The sequence below is a fragment of the Epinephelus moara genome, chromosome 9, assembly GCF_006386435.1.
Source record: "Epinephelus moara isolate mb chromosome 9, YSFRI_EMoa_1.0, whole genome shotgun sequence".
Classification (NCBI taxonomy): domain Eukaryota; kingdom Metazoa; phylum Chordata; class Actinopteri; order Perciformes; family Serranidae; genus Epinephelus; species Epinephelus moara.
This window is the reverse complement of record NC_065514.1, coordinates 12,207,053-12,221,306: the sequence shown is the minus strand read 5'-3', so window position 1 is coordinate 12,221,306 and position 14,254 is coordinate 12,207,053. Positions and strand designations below refer to the sequence as shown.

At 43.1% G+C, this 14,254-nt stretch overlaps 1 protein-coding gene across 1 annotated transcript in view; it reads right to left on the bottom strand.

The window, feature by feature from the left end:
* The window catches only part of LOC126395131 (ephrin-A5b-like), a 94,469-nt gene extending 86,854 nt beyond the window's left edge, over positions 1 to 7,615 (bottom strand). The window contains exon 1 of the mRNA XM_050052334.1: positions 6,710 to 7,615. Within this exon, the coding sequence (XP_049908291.1) occupies positions 6,710 to 6,834 (125 nt within the window). The 5' untranslated portion in view covers positions 6,835 to 7,615. The remainder of the gene's footprint in view (positions 1 to 6,709) is intronic.
* Positions 7,616 to 14,254: the final 6,639 nt, after the last annotated feature.

Sequence of the window (14,254 nt, the reverse complement as noted above, 5' to 3'; positions counted from 1 at the left end):
ATTCTAGAAAATTCTAGTAACAAGTTGAATTATGCTGAGAATAAGTCATCTTGCCTCAGTGGTAGATTTTTTCCCACATTTTAAGCAAACTTTTCGATTTTAGAATCTAAATCTGCCATATTCTTTCTTCTTTCAAGGTCTTCTTTCAAGACTAACAGTTCTGGAAAACTCTTGAAACAAGTTGACTTGTATTCAAAACAGGCTGAAGATTGTGTGCTGCATTGGCAGAAATTTCCACTTATGTATAGAATTTTATAGATTCAAGTGTAATTCGTCTCGATTCAATCACAGCAATTTACCTTATTCTCTCTTCTTACAAGAATTTTCTAGAAATGTTTGTCCATATCTATTAGAAATGAGTAGTTTTGCTTCACTAGTAGTTTTCACATATTGTAAGCAAACATTTCTAGATTAAAGTGATTTTTCTTGATTCTACTGCTTTGATTTGTCGTATTATTTCTTCTTTCAACATACTGACAGTCAGTTCTGGAAAATTCTTGAAATAAGTTTATTCTCAGGCCTGTTGGAGACTTGGTGAGAGAATCATTCTGGATCAGCTATTTCCCTGCTACATCGAATCAAATTCTCCAATTTCAAGTGAGATTTTTTTTTTTATTCCAGTTCGGTGATGTAAATTATCCTGTCTTCTTCCACAATACACAAACTCAGTTCAAGGAAATTCTTGAAACAAGTCGACTTCTATTGGAATCTGGTTGAAGTACTGGTTGATTTGATGCTGTTACTTTAGAAAACAAGAATTTGTGGGCTCAAAAACAGAATAAAATACTTTCAGATGGGAATTCTGTGATGAATAACAAAAAAAAAAATTGCGAAAGAAAAGAAAATGCACCAACTTGCAACACAGTGATTGAACCATTTGCCATGCCAGAACTTAAGAGAAACATCGCCCTAAACTAATAAAGCAACCACACTTATTAGTAACCTCTCATCACTACTTCCTGTCAATCACAGCCTGGCAGCCCGAGGGCCTCGCCTTATTAGTCAGAGCGTAAAGGGAGGGCTGGGGCAGCTTCTCTCTGCAGGCAGGGTCGTAGAGAGCATGGGGAATGACGGGCGTCTCCACAGGACAACTGCTCCCCCTCTGCAGAAAGCTAAGTGTATAGAGCTCAGTCTTAATAAGTACATTCTGTAAGGTGCAACTGATTAAAGTACGCTGAGTGGTAGGATACTGACATGTTATGAGAAAGTGAATGAGGGAGATTTCCATCTGTGATGTGACGCTCTTTCATTTCAAGCGCCGAGAGACTGAAGTGCTGTGAGGAGGCTTAATGCTCCTGCACTTTGTAATAAAATGGAAGGTAAACCTCAGATAAGAAGCCTCTCATCCTCCGTTTATTGATAGTTTCTGAACCCTCTCTGCAGGAAATCACATCCAGTCAGCTTCCTTTGATGCCTTTTGAGATTGACACTTCCTCAGGGTGGAAACATTCATTCTGACCCCACCCCGTGACTCCACGGCCTGGACACTGTTCCCCTGTCGTAGCCTCTGGCCTCTTATGAGGAAGTTTCTCTCACCCCCGCGCCTGTATTGTCCCTCCTGTTATAATCCCCCTGCCCCACCTCAGATAACATATGCACACTCTCCACAACCACCTCTCCCGTCTCCTCCTTCTCTCAGTCTGTCTCTCTGCACAGCTAAAAGCTGGCTATGGGCCGCTGAGTACGAGCGGAACAATGGCGGCCTTTCAGGCACTCTGTGCCGGCGCTGGGAGAGGGCTGCGGTCCTGAGACCCAGTCAATATTTGGACGTGGTTGCCTTTTTGTGTCCGTCTTTTAATCCAAGCGGAACCGAGCAGCAGGGAGCCGGGAAAAGGCTGAGAGGGGAAAGCGAGGGTAAACACTGGGAACAATGCGAATGGGGCAACTCACAATGCCACTGGGAAACTATCACAACATCAGCTCGCCACCAAGTGAAAAATGGAGTATTGTTTCTTTAAGTGGAGATTAAAAAGAGAGCGGAGTAAGAAAAGCAAATAGCGGAGGTCATTCTGCTGTGAGAACAAATGTGCGCAAGTGTCGAACCCAGGAGCTTGCTCCCATTACTGAGGTATTGCCTCAACTAAAAACAATCCAGTATGTCCAGTGACTGAGAGCCAGAAGACAGTTTGAATCATCACAGAGGTCTTTTAAGTCAATAACCACACTTATATCTCACATGAAAACAGGCCACTGAAGCCATTCTTTGATTGTCTTATGGAAAGATATGTTGCATCTGCTGGGTGAAGCTTTAGATGGGCATTATCAGGGATTAAAGGAAACCCCTGGGGTGACAGTGCTCTCCCCGAATACTGGAATCCCTCTCTCCCCCAGCTGTCAGGTCCTTAGTCCCACCCAATGAGGTGCTTTGATGACGAGGGGTATCAGTTTCCATGGCGTCGGAGACACAAACAGCTTGGGAGATTAGGGACGGAACTCGGCCCTGATTCTCCGTTGATCCCACCTATCAGCAACAAATAAACACCTTGGGCCACGGCAACGCCTGCGTGTGGACCATATGGACCCGGGTGGGTTTTAATGAAGCAGCTAAATAGCTGGTGAGCAGGGAATTCGCTAATAGCTCCTTGTCAGAGCAGCAGTAAATACCCCACTCATACACTTTATTCCATCATTTGGTTGCCGACACAGACGGCGAAGCTGACAAGGAACATCTGTGGCTCATTTTTCTTACATGAGCTTTTCCACCGCGGACGGCTACAGTTTTTATTTTCCAGGTTTTGATTTGTCGTCTTCATTGGGAGGTTTTTGTCTCGGTGCCACATGCTTGTAAAGAACACAGGCTTCATAAGCTGTAACTAATTACTTTATTAGTGGTTGAGACATGTGTTAAAATGATTTTTTTGATCACACAAAAAGGATCACTTTTATCTGATCTAATAAGACACACTATAAAGGGTTTATTAATTTTAACTAGTGGTTAGTACACAGTTTGTTAACACCTACTGATCTTTAATAAGCTATAAATAAGGATTTTATTCTTACTTAAATCCATTTATCTGCAACTTTTTAACATTTACAACTTCCTACTTACCATACTTTATAAATCGCCGGTTTATAAATCATCACTGCTGTTTAATAATGTTAATAAATCTGTTATTAATGCTCTGTAGATCCCCTGTCGATTAATCTGTCGATCATTTTCTCAATTAATCGTTTAGTTTGATCTATAAAATGGTGAAAAATGCCAATCAGTGTTTCCCAAAGTTCAAAATAACGTCCTCAAATGTCTTTTTTTGTCCACAACCTAAAGATATTCAGCTTACTGTCATAGCAGAGTAAAGAAACCAGAAAATATTCAAATTTAAGAAATTAAAAACAGAAAATTTTGACATTTTTCTTAAAAAATTGCTCAAACCGATCAATCGGTTATCAAAATAGTTGCCGATTAATTTAATAGTTGACAACTAATCAATTAATCATTGTATTTGTTACAACTTATCCTCGTCAATATAACAGCAGTTACACGTTACTCTTCATAATCACAATAAAACCTCACCAAACTACAAGTTTGTTTGTTTTTTGCACAATATTCAGTCAAATATTAACATTTCCACTTATCAATAAGTTTCTCACTTTCCAATAAGCCATCAGATGTGTACTTCTAACGCCCGTAAGTCATTTAAAAAGGATTATTTCACTACAATGATACATCAAATCTGCAGTTGTAAATGTCAATAAGTAGTTTATAAATTGTTTTTAGAGCAGCAGTAGATGGGAGGTGGAACGGACCTTTGGAGGGGGTCTGCTTTGTTGCACATAAATTTATATGACAAATGGCTTCTTACTGATCAATACACATGAATAAATCATTTATAAACATTAATGAATCCATTTGCAACAACTTTCATAAAGAACGCCTCATTAGAAAGTGGTACCAAGTGCTTTGAGATTCATAAACTTGTAGTGCGGCCGCTGCACATCACTCCTCAGGACAATATCTGAAACCATTCTGGGTCTGCGGCTAAAAGGAGTCACAGCAGTGTTTTTGCAACGTACTCTTTGCACATTTTTTAGGATTACATCTAAATCAGGAGCATTCCTAGACTTAGCAAACCTGCATAGCAACTATGTGCACACTTACACTAATGGACTGACTGTGAGTAGACCGAACAGTGCAGAAAGTTGCACTGCAGACTCCGCACAGAGTGAATTACATTTGACTGATGAAAACCAAAATGGCACAATTATCTGAAGCCCTTATGGTTCTTTTTGGGGGGATCTGGCATCGAGAAAACAACTAAGAGTCATTACATCAATTGTGTCTCAGCAGTTTCTTTCTAACAAGGCTCCCCGATACTGGAGTTTCATTTAATTTCATTAAGTAGCTTATACAAGCCCAGCTACTCGCTGTCACCGTGGAAGCTTTTCAAACTCCAGGCAAAGCTGAGCCATCCTCAGGGCTGTAAATCCCTCCTCCTCCGCCGCTCAGAGTCCTGCTCATCTGAGCCTAATCAGCAACAAGCATCAGCAGCGCAGGAAGATGTTTCCCTGAGATGAAAGCACAGCAAACATGGACGCATGTTTATCTAAATTACAAAAAAAAAGGTTCCCTTCAGCCCCTTTTGAAACAATAGAAAAACATGAAAATGTCATCGCATTTCCATTTTTCACGACTCACTTCCCATTTCAATTCCAGAGCTCCTGTAGGGGATTTCATGAATGGCTGAGTATGGACTGCTGCTCCGGATGCCATTTTTCCCCACTTTGGTCAAATATGCAGCAGAGAAGACAGAAGAGGGGGGTAAGAAAGCTCATCTGGAAGTTGGGACTGTACCGCAGCAGGTTCCCAGGGCTCCAATACTGAGTATGGTTACATTAAACAGCAGGGATCCGGGGCCCAAGAGCTTGCATGGAATACTGTTAGGTTCTGCTGCAGGTCAGGAGGCCCCCAGGCTTTGAGCACGGCCCTCTCTTATATTATACAGCCGGGGTCAGGTTTAGATTAAAGTCATGAATGAGAAAAGGAGACAGTCATTTAGAGTTACTCATTTATTTAGCCTCCATTCTGGGGAGACAAAGCCCAGGCGGGGTGCCGTGCCGGGGCCGTCAACGGGCCCCATGGCCGGCGGTACTGCCCCGGTTTTGACCCTGACAACGGTCCCCTCTGTGCTGCTTAACCCGCAACTCGCCTGGTTACTACCACGTGTGTGACCTCAGCATGTGTGGATCTCTCACAAGACCAAGCACCACGCTGTGCCTTGGCCGCAGCTGAAATACCCCTGTGTACCCCCTTATTGTTTGCCCCAGCGTGGGCCAGGAGGGGGGCAGAGGAGGCGGAGGGGGGGACACTTGGATGGGGGAGCATGGCAACCAAGAAACCAGACTTGGGAACTGGGAACTGCTTGAATGCCAAGAGGGAAAAAAAAACAGAAGAACCTGCAGCCTGTGAGTGGGACAGAAAGCTGTTAACAGACTCAGATATGTATCTGTCTGTTAGAGGAGCAGGAACTCCATCAGCCTTTGATGTCACCACCATCTCATTTGCATTTGTATCAATAACATCCTGTCAGTTCAACTCCTCTGAAGCCCAACAGACAAGTTTCTCGTCCCTGAGCAAATGCTGATATAAATTTCTTTTCTCTTTTTCTTGACTCATGCCGAAACTGTAGCCAGCTAATACCAGAGCACGGTGAAAGTATTCCTGTTCAACTGACACAAAGTCACACACACTCATTATATCACTATGTGCTCAAGTGCCAAGAGTGAGGAACTGAGTCACCAAGGATGGTGGCCTGACACACTCAGGAGGGAGTTTAGGAAGAGAAATGTCACTTTAGTATTTCAACTAGTAGAACTGGGTTCATATAAAAAGACTCTTGGGGGGGGAAATTTTAGTTTTTAACTGCAAAAACACAACAAAATACACTTCATCAGGACTTTCTAAGTAGAGCAACGATAGCACAATAAACTCCCAACTGAGAAAAATCTCTCCCATGTCTCAGGATGAGTCTCCACTTGGCACACAAGAACAATTCTGTCAATCCTAATCGATGGCAGCAGACTGGAAGCCACTCAGCATTACTGCAACGCAGCGGCGCAGCTCAGCTGAATGCGTCTCTGCCGGCGCTTGAAAACGCTCCTCATATATTTCATTTTCGACCTGAACGTGCAGCAAACACTGAGCATAAATGCGTAATTGCGCGTAATGGTGCGTAATAGCGGACAGCCTGTGTGAAAATGCCATGTTCCTCTGTCAGGTTTGATTTATGATTGTCGGTGTGCAGAGTTGATTACAAAGATGATTCAGATATGGAGAAATATTAAACTAGAATCATCTCAGCAGTCCATCAGCGGAGGCAACAAATAAAGGCTGTAGTCGTGTGGCGCTTACAAACAGCAGTTGAACCTTGAATTCAACCTTGTGTGTGCAGAAGAGTTCATAATGGTGGTAATACAAAGCAAATGTTATAGCTCCATATGCATGGTTACGAATTAATCTACAAACCGGTTAGTTTTAAAATATAAAATATATAAAAAATAAGGTTTTGTTTCGCTTCTCCAAGTGGATTACTTGTGATAAATGGAGCTCAGAGTGTACACACAGCACAGTTAAACTACTGTTAAGCGGTTGGAGAGCAGCTTCAACCGGGCAACGTCAAGGGTGAAGTCCGCCGCCTCCTGCGGGCGGAGGGAGCCCATGTGTGCCCGTGCGTCCCTGTGGGGAAAGCGAGCCGGCAGGCGGGTTACTTACTTGGGGTTGGTCCGGTTCCAGTAGACGGCGTAGCGGTCGGACACCACCTTAGAAGCCGGGTCCTGGCCGTACACACACATCACAATGATGAGGATGAGGAAGAGGATCATTTCCACCTGCGGCATATTTGCTCTGGAACTCCGGTGAAGATAAATGGTTTACAGTCCCTCCTCTGGTTCAGGTTTAAGGATTCTGGTGGTGAGATGTTGTGAGGAGAGTCCACTTTGCGCTTTTTTATTCCCTCACAGATGCAGCCTCGGTGTGTCCTCCGTGTTTACAACACATCTAAAGCAATATTTATCTGTTGTTGTAAAACAGCGGTTTCTCGCTCAGTCTGCGTTTTGACAGTCCGATCAATTACTTTGCACCAAACACTCACTCTTCCTTCGCTTTAATGAAAACCAGTTCTACTTAAAGTCGTAAAGAGACGCTGGAAATCCACAGTATTTCTGCCTGAACAATCTTCCTCCGACTCAACTCCGCGCAGCGCAGCGAACAGTTTCTCCAACTCGTCTTGAATTTCCCACAGAGAAGAGAAGAGAAGGTACGCAGTGGATTAAAAAAAAAGAAAAACCAGAGGATGAATGTTCCACAATATAAAGAGAAAGAGAAGAGAAGCGCAGTCTTTGTGCCGTCAGTCTCTCCAGCAGCTCCGGATCTCTCCTCCTTGTTCGCTGCGAATCAACCAAGAAGCCAAAAAAGAAGAAACCAGCAGCTCCAGCTCCGGCTGAACCCGCAGCTGCCCTGCCGAGCAACAACAGCAACACACGCAGTAAATCAAACCTCTGCGTAAACGCGCACACTCTCCGGGTTAAACGTCCCCTGACGAGCTGCTCCGCCACATCACCGAGAGCGCACGAGAAAGCGGTGTTATCAATGTGGAGGAACCAAAGCAAGTCTGCAGCGCTCTGGNCCCCCCCCCCTCTCTCTCTCTCTCTCTCTCTCTTTCTCCCTTCCTCCCTCCTACTGTGCCAGCCGGGGCACACTGTAAAAAATGCTCGTCTTCGCAGTTGAGGCGTTTAGACTCAGAGACTGTTGAATCTTCTGGGTCATATTGAATAAAGTATTGTACATATGCATGAATCAGCTCAGCTCACGTGCAGAAAATCTTGTCAAAGCAGATAAATTCTCCTGGAAAGAGGTGTTTTAGTATAAATCTAAAAAGAAATTGCTACGCTACAACAAGCGACCATGCACCAGCGTCCTAAATAATCACTAGCACATGTAATCATAAACAAACTATGTTGTATAGCACTAAATAATAATTAGTATGTTGGGTTCAGCTGCAGTAGAGTGTGGATATCCGACATGAGCCACATCAGAACGGGTTCGGATAACAAATCAGAAATTTTGCTCGGGTTTGGTTCGGGTTCGGCACACTTGACATGCTGCTGTGTTGTGCTATGTCCTGTTCAAGTGCTGGAATTTGTTACTTACATGACAACGCCTGAATGCACCACAGGCCAATAGTTACATTACAGGTAGGAGGCGTAAATATTCAGACTGAGCAAATGAACATGGAGGACGCTAGACAATACTTGCCATTGGGAAAGTTTAAAACTGGCGACAAACCGTGCAGAGAAATCAGGCTCGGGTCAAGTCCGGACTTAAAAATCAGAAAGTCTGTCGGAGTCTGTCCGGTTTTGGTCAGGAAAATGCAGCTCTGGGCTGCAAAGTGACTTAGCAGAGATGGCTGCCATCTTGTTTTTACATGGATTAGTGTATTGTGCTCTTACTACCACTAGATGGCACAAGAAAGTGTCGATGAACAAGGACGAGATTAGATCAAGTAAACCCAAAATGTGATGTCCCATGAGGACACAGGGTCTCAGGAGGATATAAACGTGGACAAGGTCCAAAACCAGATCAAATTTGATGGTTGAAACTTGTTTATTTATGATTAATAACATGCGTAGTTTGATAAGCCCTTCAAATTTGACAAGTTAAGCCGATGTTAATTAGAAAGTACTTGTTTGAAGACATAAGGAATTTATCATCAGCTTGTTGAAGGACATTTGGGACTTTATTCAATTCAATTCAAGAAACTTTATTTGTCCCCAGGGGGCAATTTAAGATTTAATTTATTATTGTTGACAATGTCTTATTTTCTATACTTTCAGGTTGAGAAATTAAAAATGCAAACCAAACAAAAGTTCGTGTCTCAGGAGGGGGGGGTGGTGGGTCCCCAGTGTTGACTCCATAGATACGGCCTTGATGCACATGCTGTTTGTTGCTGCAGATATTTTTTGCAGTGTAGGCAACAGTTTCGCACAGTCTCATTGGCTTGGGATTTTGAATGACGGGCGTTTCGTTTATAAAAACAAGCTCCCTCCTCCTCCTGGGGGGTATCTGTGCTTCCCAGGCCGGCGGGGCAGACAGACCCCAGATCATTTCATAAACATGCTGCCCACCAAGCTGCTCTGACCGGATAAACTTTATTTTCACTTGATCTCAATTTGTCAGTTTCACTTTCTCACATTGTCCAGTTAAAATCCCATAAAGCTGATTTTATTCAAATGCGCCAAAACCAAACTTCATCTGTTTTCAATCCAAATTAAATCCTTCTTTATGAATTTACTGACACTGATGATGTTGTCAGTGAATGCAGAGCTCAGACAGTGCTCCGTCTGGCCACAAGAAAGGCCGCAACTGGTTTCATGACAGTTCTTTAACTGGCAGCGTTGGCTCCAAACCAGTGAAAGTATCTCAGCTGGCAGAGTTTTCACTTGTTTCGGGGAAAAAACAAAATTTCCATTCTGCCCTGTGTGACCACACTAACCACATGTGTCATTGTCAGCACAAAAGAAAAATTGCTTTCATTTCATCTGCATATTTTTGAAGCATTTTTTATTGGCCACACATTTGTCTCACAGACATTTTTTAAACTGTGCCTCCTTCAGGTTGCAGGGCTGTAGACTTGCAGTGAGTGTGCAGTGGTTTGGGCGCATGACTCAGTGCGCCACGTAGTGGTGGTCATGGGAAAATCATCATGAGCTGTCTGAGGATGCACAGGGTGTTTTTTTTTTGGTTTTTTTTGGTGCAATAATTCAGTAGGCTGCACATTAAAGATGAGAACATTTGAACTATTTCTCTGTTTGGATGGACTTTTTTTCAAGTATTTAGACTACATAAACTTCACCAGTGGAGAATGTCCATTAGTGAGTCAGTGCAGATACAGACAGACTTCAGTCTGGTAGCTGAACTAATCCTCCTCATAACAACAGTACCACTGAGGGAGCTTCTCTGAGGGCCGCTGGGCTCAACAGGAGGATTGTAAACTTTACAGACACTGAACAGTCACCGCCGCTGCTCAAACTGCGGCTTCTGTTCACAAACAGCCTGATTTATTCCACCTGAACAGGCTCGTTGAACTCCATCTCGCCTGGTTCAGAGTTCCTCCCCGTCTGTTTAGCCCCTGATGCCACAGTGTGTATTTCAAAGCTATTGGGTTTCTCAGAGTACCAAATGAAATAGCTGTTGTAGAAGCTACACTTAAGTGGATGGGTGGAGATACTTTTTCAAATGATGAGGTTTTTTATTTTACCAGGACACAAGCTCTGGGGTGATCACCTGCAAAATGAAGTGAAATAGAAAGGGCACTGGGCAGATATTACATCAAATGCTTTATATATATCACATCACATGTTTTATTGCCTGTGACTGAGTGGCCCCGAGGCTAAGCGGTTCACACTCCTGCCTCAGAGCTGGTTTGTATCCAACAAGGACCTTCATAGTTAAAATGTGCATCTTATTGTCATGTATGACATTGTATCCAAGCGCTCCTGTTGCATGTTCAGCTGTGAGATAACTGTCTGTCTGCAGTTTGTTGCTAGGAAGGTATTCCCCATTTGGTTTGTCTGAGTCATTGTTGATATGAAAACAGTGATTCTCAGGGTCTAATGAGAGCTGACGGTTTATTTCCTGACTTTGAAACAACTTGAGACAACAAGCACTGATCACATCAGTTTACAGGGAACAAAACTGGCATGTTAAGACAAAACTGTGATGTTCACGGCCACAGAGCGGCACACGTTAACCATATCATGTAAAAGGTAATATATCAAAGCAAAAACTAACAAAATGCAAGAGTCAACTTTTTATGACATTGAACAGCTTTGGCGTCTCATATAAGAAAATGAAACAAGTCCTCCGTCATATGGTGACATAACAGCCTTCATGTGATGCTTTAAATATCTCCAGATTGCCCCTTTTATGTTTTTAATAAACTGATGTCAGGGTGTCTGTTTGGAGAACACATGGTGAAAATGTGGCTCACTAGGAGCCTACAGCCGTGGGTCAGTTTTATATTAGCTTTAATATTTAATTTCAGTGTATTTAAAGGTCCAGTGTGTAGGATTTAAAGGGATATACTGGCAGAAATGGAATATAATATAATAAGTATGTTTTCTTTAGTGTTTAATCACCTGAAAATAAGACTTATGTTTTCATTACTTTGAGGCCAAAACACACCGGTGGCAAACGTCACACATCAAAAAATACACCTCCATGATTTTCAGTGTATAACACCACACTGGGGGCCGCAAGACGCCCTGGACGTGCTGCCCAGCGGCACTTTACACCACTGTCCTATTTCCAGCCTCACCGCCTCTGGAATTAAATGCATTCTCTCCACTCGCTCTCTGCTGGTAGATACAAGCTCCCGTAGCAGCTCTTTTCTTCTGCTCCTATGGCAGCTCGACTCCTCTCCTCACCATTGATGCATAAAGGGAACTCTGTAGCTGTTGCTCTGTCTTGTGTGTGGCAAACAATGGATGAGGAGAGACTTGCTTTTGAGGTCAATAAATATCCCGAGCTAAACGACCCATAATCCCATCATTAGATGATATAAGATATAAGACGGTGGCCAAAAAGACATTTCCTGGCGAGTCATAGCTCTGCAGATCAGCTCTTCAGGTGAGAAATTAAGTTTAATTACAGGCTCATATGATTTTAAGCTGATGCAGAGGCGGAGGAAGTACAGATATTTCAGTAAAAGTAGTAATCGATTTGCATGGTTGTCTGTTGACGAGCTGCAGTGTGAAGCGACCAGTGTGTGCTTGACGTGCGTCACATAACGTGCGGCTTTAGAATGAGCAATTTATATCTACACAGGGAGCGGGTCCTCATCTATGGAGACTGCCATGTTGCATCGCCATGTTTCTACAGTAGCCCAGAGTGGACAAACTGAGCACTGACTCTAAATAGGTCCATTCACATTTTTGCGTTTTCCGCATTTTCCCACGTTTTCGCAACGATGTCTGTTCTAAGAAGCCCTTGTGAGACGAGAGCATCGGAAAAGCACTTTTTTTTTTAGTGGGAAACTGCTTTGTTCTCTGGTTTTACTGGTTTATATCATCAGCTCTGTTTGTGTTGGAGAGGAGGAGACCTCTGCAGATAATTCGGCTTCCAGTAAAAACCTCATGAACGTCTGGATCTTAAGTTATCAGAGAAAAAAGGTGTGTGCACACATTTACAGGTGCTGGGCTCGTGGCCCATCTCTGACATACCAAACAGTGTCAGAGAAACACAGATTTGTAACATGAAACGGCTTTATTCAGTGTTTCTATTGGTGTAAATCACTGGGTCCGTTTGTTTTGGAGAGGAGGAGACCTCTGTGGATAATTGGGCTCCCAGTATTTGACTGAAATACTGTGTCGATACTTAAGTCTGAAAAAGAACTAACCTCAGATCTGAGTTGTGCAACAAGTCCAGCTCATGTCAAAATGTGATAAACTTGACAAACTGACTCACATTCACAGAGCAGCAGCAGCAGCAGCAGCAGCAGCAGCAGGAGGGAGAGGAGCTATCAGGGAGGAACTTTGGAGAAAACACTGTGTTTCAGTCTGACAGACTGGACACAGTTTTAGGTGAGGCCTGAAAACTAACCTAACTTGGACCATGCGCATCTGGAGGCATGATTTTCCATTGTAACTTATTTCAACCTCCTTTATGAAGACAGTTTCCTGAAAATAAGCCTGACCTACTGAGATAAGCCTGGATTCTCTCTGTCTGAATCCCCTCTCTGTACACCTGTCCATGCCTGAACCCGCCTAAAATAACATGTAAACCACAGCGACATGCACCTGCTGCATGCCACTATTTATCAAGTCACTGGTGAGTGAGCTGAACCCAAACTCGCCAGCAGCACGATCATCTTCCTGTGGGCTTTGTTTACAGTAAATCCACCTCACACTGTGTTTGTTTGGGTGGCGTGGGGAGGACGTGCGCGCGTTCGTGCATGCACTTGTGTGTCCTGTAAATTCGTGGATGTGTATGCGCAGACCCGCAGGTCTGAGAGTTTTGTGCGTGTGCATGAGAGCTTGAGTGTGTGTGTGCGTGCACGTCAGGCTGATCATCCACCTCACCCAGGCAGACTAATCCATGAGCTATAATCACCTCATCTCCCCAGCTAAAGTGCCTGTCCTACTTCATTTACGCCTGATATACGTCTGTGTTCCCCAAGACAATGGAGTCATTATAAATTAGGGTCAGTGGGGCTGCCAGCACTGTGCTGCATCCTAATGTTTCTCATGGCCTTATGATTCCACTGTCACATACATGGAGGAGTGAAATCCCTATATGAAGTATATATCACACACTGTTTGTCCCCACAGGACTCTGAATCACACACATGCTCTGTGGCGAGCGGAGTGAGGGCAGCGACGAGGCGACAATAGCTGCAGATTGTTCTGATTTTTTTTTTTTTACTCTGTTGTTCATGAATGCAATCTGTAATAAACAAGCACCATCAAAGTGCCACTGAGTGTTTATGTTGTGACACAGGCATTACAGCCCCTCAGTCCTCTTCCATTAGCAGCTGGTAAACACACTGCTATCACATTCGGCTCTGCAAAGAAAAATCCATTTCAATATTCCTATCTTGTGCTGAGGAGTAAATAAATTGTTTCTTTTTCTTAACACAAGTTAAATATCTGCTGTGATCACTGGAGCTGTTTATATTTTGTTGATAAATCTGAGTTTTGTCAAGATTTTACCACAGAGCTTTTATCACATTTGTATGAAGACCTACATTAAGTTAGTACGGAGCATGATTGAAAATGCAATACATCCAAAGGTATTTCTCAGAAGACTAAGAGTGTATTGCGTACCTTAAGATTATTTTTGCCAATAAAAGTTTGCAAAGGAGCAGGGACCTGAATGGGCCTTAAAATATTTCCCCAGTGTCCCTGCAGGAGTTTGTTTCATATGTTTTTGGGGTCTTTTTAATGGTTTTTATTGGTCCCTCAGATTGGTTGTTGGATGTACTGTACATAAACACTGTATGAGGGCTTCTTGTCACTTCATATGTGAAATAACTAACCCCAAACTAACTTATTCAATACATTTATCAGTGTGCAGAAGCTGCTTTTTGTTACTTTAACCTGACATATTTTTCTCAGAATTCAAAATCCTGTGTTAATGTCAGATTTTTGGTTTATTCATCGACCTTTTGACTTAATTTTTGGATTTTATGACATTAGCGTTATTGAACCGGCCTCACAGAATATTTAATACTGACTACTATTAACTGTAGGAATACATAGG